The sequence below is a fragment of the Aythya ferina genome (genome assembly GCF_964211825.1).
Source record: "Aythya ferina genome assembly, chromosome: Z".
Taxonomy (NCBI): Eukaryota; Metazoa; Chordata; class Aves; order Anseriformes; family Anatidae; genus Aythya; species Aythya ferina.
This window is the reverse complement of record NC_140299.1, coordinates 28,803,966-28,814,358: the sequence shown is the minus strand read 5'-3', so window position 1 is coordinate 28,814,358 and position 10,393 is coordinate 28,803,966. Positions and strand designations below refer to the sequence as shown.

Sequence of the window (10,393 nt, the reverse complement as noted above, 5' to 3'; positions counted from 1 at the left end):
CCTGGTAACGTTGATTTAAATTGGTTACCACCCCAGGGACTGGAGCAGCAATGTTTCTTGTGCTAACTTGCAATCGGATCTGGTACAGCTGGAAAAGAAGCCCCAGATGTACTCAGAACAAAAGAGGAACTGCATGTCACCTGCTAAGAAAAAATGTGTCACTTGAGTGCTTATGAAAAATAAACTAGAACTTCTCCATTTAACTTACAACTTGGTGACTGAGTCTCAAGTGGGCTGATTCTAGCATTTATGTTCTGGGAATGGGGAGGAGGATTTGAAGTGCATAAGTCTGAGTGACACAGGAGAAAGATGCACCAACATCCTTTTCAATTTGTTTACTCCTAATCAGAAATTATAATCTTGCAACGTATAGGATACACACACACACACACACATATATATATATATATATATATATATATTTTTTTTTTTCTGTAATATCTCTAAGGTTTTTATTCTGTTCATCTCAGGGAAACCATCACACTAACATACCTAGATTCAGGTGTGGGTCCTGTTACACACTGTCACTGTATCTTTCAGGTATCCCAGAAGCAGTGAAAAAAATGATTTAGGATGCAGGATAAATGAGTTTCCTATAAACGCGCAGGATGACTAGGATTTAAATCTTGACTCTCCATCTTTGACTCCTTTCATTAGCTCATCCTGTCTTCTTCATCACCTAACTGTCCATCACTGTTCCTGAGGCACAGGTTTTCACAGAGAAACAGTAGGACAGACAGACAGCATGAAGAAATTGCACAGCTACTTCCAGTGATGCGTGCAGCGAGGGAAGCAAACTCCTGTTGCCATAACAGGAGTTTCCAAAGCAGAAGTATAATGCTTCTAATTTTGGTAGGATTGCCCTTTATGTAGTTTTAACGAAGTGTGAAATTTTAAATATATTACTAGTGATTCTAAGTGCTTAAGTGCACTGACAGCAGCGCTTACAGTACAGCTTTGCTGCTTTATTCCTTGACCTTAAGAACTGCTCAAAGAAACCTCAACAATTGAAGGAACACTAAAGTGTCCCTAGGGTTGCACCATCAGACAGCAGCACTAATAGCAACATGGTGTCCTAATCTCACAAAATGAGGAGCTCTAAATGAATGGTCAGAAAATGCCCTTTTCCTCCCACTTCTTTTCTCTCCCATTTCATGATAAAAGGACAAAGAAGATGGGAAGTAACACTGCACAATGAAGCAGCAACTGCTTCTAGTCTGTAAGGCATCCAACTGCATATAAAATTGATTGCAATGAAAGCTGATGGACAGAAGAGCAAGCAAGCCTAAGCCCCAAAGGGATAATGTATATAATAGATATTGCTACAGTAAACGGGATAAAAAACATCTTACAATACAAGTAACACAAGTGGATACAAAGTCAATGCCACCAAAAACTATGGGTCTTTCAGAGAAAGAAAATGAGGTTTGGCATGCAGATACTTCTTTTTCATTTACAGTGCATTCATGTCTCAGTATTGCAGTCTTCTCAGTCTCCATCTATTTTTATCTCTATCCTCTGGTGAAAGAATAGCCCATGCAACTGTTGTATTCACAGGTAGTAATAATGTAATACAGCAAGACTGTTCACCCCATGAAAAGCGGTAAATATAATGAAGCAATATGAGCTTATGTCACCAAAACAGTGGACTGTGCACGGTAATGTAACTCTGATACCAAGCACAAACCAAGAAAACAGCTGCCCAGTCTGGAAATTGTTGTAAAAACATTCCCTCTCTCAGGTATCATTTCCGATACACATCTTCTGGTCAGTTAGAAAGCACAAGAAGTCCATGTTGCAGTATTTATTGTGATTCAGATTTCAATGGCAACTTGGCACATGTGGGAAGAAAACACAAGCTGTCGTCCTCTAACTGGAGAATAATTTTGTCCTTATTATGTCTGCTGCGGTCATGAAAACAGGGGGTAATTAGCAGTACCATATGGATTGAAACATAATGTCATTTTAACAGAGGCACAGGAATAGAAATATTTAACCTCACAACAGTGTCAGATCAAGGCAGAGAGTTCAGTGTGTTCTTCAGCACATCCATTTCTCCATTTGAAAGCAGAGTGAAGAGTAAGGTAAATATTGCCACATTCTCAACATGAACAAACACAGAAGATGAAGACAAGACCCAAAAGTGTCTGGAGAGCAGATGTGACATCTGCATGAAAAAGCAGATACACCTGGAACAAGCTTTTGGCTCACTTCAGGAGAGAGCAATCTCCTGGTTGCTAAGGAGAAATAAAAGAGTGTTGCTGCAACTTTTGATTAACTTTTGTGTCATATTTAAATAATTTTTGGATACAACCTTTCTGACTTTCCTTGCAGAGAATGGGCAGGCTGCATCTGAATAATCCTTCATGGCATTTTTGGTTTTCATTTTAAAAACTACCCCAAGGACAAACATGGCCCTTGATGTTTAAACATTTAAAATGTAGGACTGCACAGTCCTACAGTACAACGAACTGTACCCTCTGAAAGGAATGTGCAATTTCAATAAAGAAGAACCAGGTACATGTTGACTGGTGAACTGCTTTACATGTTTATTTTCTGTCTCATCTGCCTTCTTGCTCTTGTTCACAAGAAGATTAGAGGTGAGGGATCCCTTTTAAAATAAAATATAATTCTACTGCAAAAAAAGAATCAAAATTGATTACATTTACCTCTTTGTTTGTTGTGAACCTACTTTCCCCTTTACACTACGGCCAAAACACACATGTAAACTACTTACACTAGCCTTTTTCATGAACCTACAAAACTCAATTTGTGTTCATGTTTCACCATACAGTTTAAGTCCCTGTATAGAAAAAGAATATTTGTCTGTTTCATCATTATTATTTATGAATTTTAGAGATATCAGAGATTTTAGGAATATGAGCAGAAGGGAACCAAAGGGAGCATTCCAAAAACCCTTCTAAAAACTTTCCGTTTTGTTTTTAACCTGTTGTGAACTGCTTTGCAGATAAGACATGTTCAATAAACCTCACTCTCCAAGCTTTTTTAATGAGGAAGTGACAGCAGATTGTGAATTATTAATAAAGCTCTTAATGTACTTCTTGGGTAGTCAAAAGTATTAAGCATGTACCAACAATGTACTAATTGCGCACTTCTTTAATGCTTACTGCTACCTCAGCGTTGCCTTTGATTTTTAGTGCACAGGAACTGTGGCTCTGTTTGCCAGGACACACCCTGCCTTGATGCACTGCCTCAGCAATCAATGAATTATCGTCTTTATTCAGGAGCTAAGCGAGTTAAAAGTACACCTCCAGGGCCAGAGTAAAGGGGGAGAGGGAACAGCTTAGTGTTTTGTTATTTTTTTCCTGAAAGCAGTATACATAACAAGGTTTTACAAAAAAGCTAGTGCAATACTTTGCAATGAGTACTAAACACATTTAAGCAACAAGCTATTTATATTAATTAAAGTACATAGTTTTGCATTTTCTTTGTTTCTTTCAGAATGTGTAGGGGGAAAAGAAAGAATATTAATAGCATTTGAAATAAAACTGTTAAGTGTTATTCACCTGGCCCACTTACATTGCTGCCTACTCCCCAGAAGAAGCAAATGCAACAAGCAAACCTCCCCCTATTTATTTCGTTGATGTCCTCCAGTGCACAAGCTACACTGTATCCAGTTTTACTAGGCAGCTTCCTTTAAGTAAGTTACTGAAATTAATGTAGGAAATGAGTTATTTTCCCTTAATATGGATTTTAATATTGTTCTTTTATGTATATATAATCAAAAAGGTGTTCCAAGTGTTTTGCATGTCTTCATTTTGTATTAGAAAAGGAATTCTGCAGAAGTGCGTATCCAGCTTTAACATATTTGTACCTACTTGAAAAAAAACCTTTGTTTGTAAAGAATTTGGAACATTATGTATGACAATGATTTAACCAGAGCATGGTTTTTTCTTTTTTCTTTCTTTTTTTTTTTTTTTGTATACTAATATTGGACTCGATGGACTCGATGATCTTGAGGTCTCTTCCAACCTAGAAAATTCTGTGATTCTGTAATATTCTGTAATGTACTCAGATTACTACTAAAAAGCTCATCTTGAAAAGTACACTAAATTTGCACAGAGAAATAGCAAGATAACAACTAAAACATTAGTCTGGGTAGCAGTGGATTTCACAGAATCATAGAATGTCCTGAGTTGGAAGGGACGCTTTGAGGATGTTCGAGACCAACTCCTGGATCCCCAAAGGACCACCCAAAAAATCAGACCGTGTGTCAGAGAGTGTTGTCCAAATGTTTTTTGAGCTCCGTCAGGCTTGGTGCCATGACCACTGCCCTGGGGAGCCTGTCCCAGTGCCCGACCACACTCTGGGTGCAGAACCTTTCCCCAGCCCTCAGCCTGACCCTCCCCTGTCCCAGCTCCATGCCTTTCCCTCGGGTCCTGTCGCTGTCCCCAGAGAGCAGAGCTCAGCGCCTGCCCCTCCGCTCCCCTCGTGAGGGAGCTGCAGGCCGCCATGAGGCCTCCCCTCAGCCTGCTCTGCTCGGGGCTGAGCAAACCAAGGGGCCTCAGCTGCTCCTCATTCTTCTTGTCCTCTAGACCCTTCACCACCTTTGTTGCCCTCTCTAATAGTTTTATGTCCTTCTTATACTGTGGCACCCCAAACTGGGCACAGTGCTCGCGGTGAGGCCGCCCAGCGCAGAGCAGAGCAGGACAATCCCTTCCCCCACCAGCTGGCAGTGCTGGGCCTGGTGCACCCCAGGGTAGGGTTGCCCCTCCTGGCTGCCAGGGCATGCTGCTGACTTTTGTTCAACTCCCTATCAGCCAGAACCCCCAGATCTATTTCTGAACTCCAGGCCCTCATTCCCGTCTGCATGCCAGGGTTGCCCCTTCCTAATTGCAGAATCCAGCAGTTGGTTCTTGTTAAATGTCATATTGTGGGTGATTGCCCAGCTCTCTCATTTATCAGGATCTCCTCAGAAGGCCTCACCACCCTCAACCCTTCATATGCTAAGCCAAATAATAGGACCAACTGCAATGGTCCTTACTTCAGTTTTATTCTCTACCTGCACATCTATCTGTAAATAATCGGTTCTTAAAAAATAAATAAAATTGGGTCACTGTAAAGTCACCAAGCACTCTGTGAATAAGCAGTGTGATACTGTACCTGTTATATATAAGTTGCTAATTAAAAAACAGTCTAAATTATCAGTGACTGAAGCTTATTGACAGCTGTTTCTTGTCATGTGTAATGGGTTGGTAGACTTGGTTCATTTTAAATGTCAAAACTTAGCATAAATATGTATGGCCTTGAGAAGCAATCCCTGAAGACAAATTGGCCTCTGGAAACCAAACGACCCCAGAATCATAGAAAGGTTGAGAGTAGTAGTGACTTTTGGATGTCATCTTGTCCAACCCACCTGCTCAACCAGGGCCATGCAGCGCCACTTGCACATGACCATGTTTAGGTGGCTTTTGAAGATCTCCAAGGAGTGAGACTGCATCCTCTCTGGGCAACCTGTGACACTGCTCCATAACACACATGTAAAAAAAAGTAATTCCTGACATTCAGACCTCCTGTGTTTTGGTTTGCACCCATTGCTTCTTGTCCTGCCACTGGGCACCACTGAAAAAAGCCTGCCTCCATTCTCTTTGTATTCTCCCTTAATATATTGACTCACATAGATAAGATTCCCTCCAGGCTTTTCTTCTCCAATTTGAAGAGTCTGAGAATAAAACTTTCTCAGGCTCCTCTTGTACATCAGTTGCTCCAGTCCCTTAACCATCACTGCGCACTGTTCGTGGATGTGCTCCAGCATGTCCATGCCTCTCTTGTACTGCAGAGCCCAGAACTGGACACAGAACTGCAGGTGTGGACTCACTAGAGCTGAGTAACAGAAGGATAACCTCCCTTGACCTGCAGCCCAGGATACTGTTAAACCTCTTTGCCACAAGGGCACATTGCTGACTCATACTCAACTCAGGAAGCCCAGGTCCTTTTCTTCAAAGCTTCTCCAGATATTCATACACATTGATGAGATCAGTGTATCCCTCTGAGATCAATGTTTCTCTGTGAAATACAGTGTCTCCCGTGTGGCTAGTGCACACACTGGATATGTTTTTGGCAAGAAGCTGTTCTTGGGAAAGATTCACTTTTCAACACCACCAAATTGTGGGAACCTACCAGTTTTCTGTTTAGACAGTGCATAGAATCCTTTAGGTTTGCAGGTCATGAAAGTGTATGCCCAAGTAATTGCTTCTTTACTTCAAATCTTGTTTCAGAGTATCCATAAAGTAAATCACAGTAGCTACCTCTATAGAGAGACAAACAAGTATTACAGTAGGCAGATGACTTCCATTTCTATTCTCATTGCTTAAGGCAAACTTATGAACAAGAGAATAATCTTTACTTCCACCTGGATATACTGTTACCATCCAAGGCTATTATGCCCATAGGATAACAAATGAAATATTTGAAATTGCTAAAACTAACTGAAGCTGACATTATCTCAGTGTGGGGCTAACACACACAAATGGACACCAAGCAAACACAAAAACCACTTTTCAACCAACTAGATGAAAAAATTGAAGCAATTAATGTAATAGCAAAGCAGCAATATGATCTCAATATGATTCATATTGAAAAAGACATGTTCTGTTTACAAATGAAACCACAGGCTTGTACATATTCTACCAAATTTACATCAAATCAAGAAGTTTTGATTTCCACACAGAGTAGAAACATTAACTATGTATTTCAAGCATCTACGCTACCACATCTTAGTGCATCACAGCCTTCACACCTCAAGGTAACACCTAAAAATACTGATTTATAGATGTGCCTGACAGGCTACATGCCTGCCTGCATAAGTGATTGTATTCAGGCCAATAAAGCCTGGGGATATATGTTTCCTGGAAGAAAAAGAAAACAAACCATTTATTTTATTGCTTAATCACCTGAATTGTAATTAGGTAAGGAATTACACTTCAAGTTATTATTTTATTACTTCAACTTTATTTTTATTTTAACATGTCTCAAATACCTTATCTTCATCTCTGAAGATACTTCTGTGGTGATAAAAATGAGTTCTTATTTTACATACTCTGGACAGACCACAGTGGACCTCTCTACAGGAAACATACTTGTCCTCCCATCGCTACTATAAAAATGATTTTTGTGGAACTCATAACACAGGACTGTATCTATTAAGCTAAATTATCTCTTTATTATGAAAGCACCAACACCACATTCTTCAAAATTACTGGAATTTTATTTGCCTCAGGCTTATGACTTGCAACCAAAGACATTGTGCAAAGAAAGCAAAGATTAAGTACACTTTAGGGAAAGGTGATAATCCACATTGGTAACATAGAAGATCAGTCTGATGAAAGAAGCCATCCATTACACTATATAGATTGCAATATTCAATAGCATTTTTCAACCCAACTTTTTTAATCAAGGAGAAAAAAGTTAAGCAAAGTTTACAGTAGACAAATTTGATACAATTCAAAAAGCATTTTTCTGAAGATCGTCAAGCATAAAGTGGAAAAACATAAATGGGACAAGATGAATGAAGGCTAACTACTGTACAATTATAAGCTATTAAACAAAGTTGCATATATGTACCACAGTGTAAAAAAAAAAACAAAAAAACAGTACAGAACAATTAAAAACCTTGAAAACTGCCTGATGAAAAATAAAATAACCAGTGACTTTTAATGGCTTCTCCTGGTTATCAATGCTACAAAAGACTTTTTTTTTTGTCTCTCTGATGCCACTGAAAAACTTACTATCAAATGATAAAACCAGGCACAATTAAACTATTACCAAGCTAAAACCAGCCCATAGAAATATACTACCAACCCACATTTTCCATCAAAAGCTCTTTTTTGTTGCTTTGTTGTTAAATCTTTGAGGCCCATTTGGTCACAATATGTTACATTTTTTCCTTTTTTACACCATGATATCATATGTTTGTCTGGCACTACCCTAAAGCTAATTTATAGAGAATGAGAATACAGAAACAACCCAATGTCTATTTGACAAAATGAATTCACTGGGCATAAAATAGGAGAAGGGAGAAGAGAAGGGAAGGGGGTCAGTTCTGCCAAGAAAATAAACCCTATGGATCACTCATCATCACTTCCGCTTGCTTCCGACTGGTCCTAGAGGTAAGAGACACAAGACAAGTCAGAAATTCTTTGCCAGCTATTCTATGGAATTTGTTAAAGAAGAAAAAAGAAAGAAAAGTGGAGAAAGATGACAATTAAACTGACGAATCAAGATAGCCTTAAGAAATATACTGTTATCTAATATTTCTCTTTCATGACATTTAATTCAGTTGCTGTAGGCTTCTTTAGAGAAGAAAAGACACTAAGGAAACACCAATTTTTCTATCTACACGGACATTTAAAAACAACTGCGGAGAGGTCTGCTTTCATTTGTTCCATTACTAGAAGAACCCACCAAAGAAAAAAAATCAAACTAAGAGTTTTTCATTTGGGGATGAAAGCAAACAAACCATGAGGCGTAATGTTACAAAGAAAGTAGGAACAACTCCCAAGAAATAAGCTCCAAACTTAGACTTCTTGTCTTTCAGCACAGGGCCCAGACCTCCTAAGCACATACAGATACAGTTAAAAACCCTTGCCAAATTCTCTCAAGATAATGAATACAGATTAAATATGTGCTTAAGCATGAATAGGTGAGAATTCTGACAGCAAGCAAGACAGGGTAGAGACGTAATCACTGCAACCACTTCCACAGTCTCAGTGAACAAAACTTACATTTTCATCTTGATCCTCATCACTATCATCATCACTCACAACAGGTTTCGCTTTTGCTCGGCTTTGCCTCTTCTTGCCTTTCCCTTTCTCCCGACTCTTTTCATCCTTCTTATTCAGCTTGATTTTGACTTTCACTGATTTTGCTGCAGAAAGTAAAAACACATGCAATTTAAAAACAACAACAACAAAAAACGAACAAAAAACAAAAACAAGAAAAAAAAATCAAACAAACAAAAAAAACATAGCCACTCTTTGCTAACTCAATAAAACAACTACTGAAGATCACTTATTAACTTCTAAATGCTGTCTCTGTTCATAGAAGTTCTCCACTGGTAGCAACCTGAAAACGTACTTTCTCTGTATTTTTATCTGCACTGTGGAACAATCAGAGCTTTTGCTTTTATTTCTCTACTTCTTTATAGATGTAACAATGATTTGTATTATGCCATAAAGAACAACTTGAAGTTGACCATGTGCATCTTATTTTTCACTTTCAGAATGCGTGGTGTCCACAGGTATTATCTGCTTTTGTGAGAAAACGCACACCTAAAAATACTTTATTCGCACATAGACATGTTTATGATTTGTACAAGCACGCAATTGTGTTGTTTTAGACCACAGAAATGCCATGTGAAGATAACACATTTGGAGTATACACCTTTCTGAAGGTCATGTTAAGTGTCTGATTTCCAAATTAACTGCTTAAATGTCATGTTTTGCAGAACTGCTTGCTGTACGTGGAAGAGTACTTCAGGGCAAAGTACTACAGTTTCTGTAACAAGACAAATGGGGTAGCTGGAGAGCATGTGTAGACGTACTGAGTGGCACAAAGGGGGAATAAAGGATGCCTCCTTTTCTACTACATCATGTCTCTGAGTCTTCAGGGACTTCATGATTGGTGCTTATGTTTCCACTGAGGAAATCTGAGCTGACAAGACCTGGAAGACATATTGAGCTTAGGCCCTTTGTATGGGCAATCCTGGCTCCATTTTGGCCATCAGCATGCTACAACAATTTCAATACACTAGTTAATCAGTGGAACAGGATATACACAGCAGACTAAAATTCAAACTAGAAGCAAAAGACAAATATTTTCACCAAGAGGGATAATATATTGTCAGAATATTTTGAGAGGATAAGAGGTCTCTTCTTTGAAGACGTGCTCCAGTTTTTCCTGCACCATGCCCTGAATTTCAAACTAAGTTTATGCCCAGCCCAGTCTTTTCTTACAGATGGGCCCTCTGAAAAATTGGTGTCACCTCCTACTTCTGAAAGAATCTGGAGTTTCACTTCATCACTCTCTCACTGAAGAATATTTGCTGCATCTTCTGGTTCTTAACTAGGTGATGATTTTTGTGTGTCACATCATGCCTGAAAGATTGACCACCTATGAATAAAGATTGTATCTAGCATTTGCAGGTAGTTGTAATTAAAAATAACATGAATAGGATCAGAGGATTTATCAACACTTACGGCCAGTGAGACCTGCTCCCACCAAGCACTTCTGTGATTTGTTTTTGGCTTAAAAGTAGTTTACTATACTCCAACAACTACAGCAATAACACAAAGCTACAAGAATTAAGCTGAATGTAAACACCCAAAGCAGAAAACTTTTTAAGAAGTTACTTTCTTTCATAGAAAACGGATTC

General features: G+C 38.9%; 1 protein-coding gene across 6 annotated transcripts in view; it reads right to left on the bottom strand.

The window, feature by feature from the left end:
- Window positions 1–7,206: 7,206 nt before the first annotated feature.
- Window positions 7,207–10,393, bottom strand: part of SMARCA2 (SWI/SNF related BAF chromatin remodeling complex subunit ATPase 2) — a 119,846-nt gene continuing 116,659 nt past the window's right edge. For all 6 annotated transcript variants that reach the window (XM_084505414.1, XM_084505412.1, XM_084505411.1 and 3 more), the window contains 2 exons: window positions 8,745–8,887; window positions 7,207–8,123 (listed from right to left, as the gene is read on the bottom strand). In XM_084505414.1, the coding sequence (XP_084361540.1) occupies window positions 8,088–8,123; window positions 8,745–8,887 (179 nt within the window). In that variant the 3' untranslated portion in view covers window positions 7,207–8,087. The remainder of the gene's footprint in view (window positions 8,124–8,744; window positions 8,888–10,393) is intronic.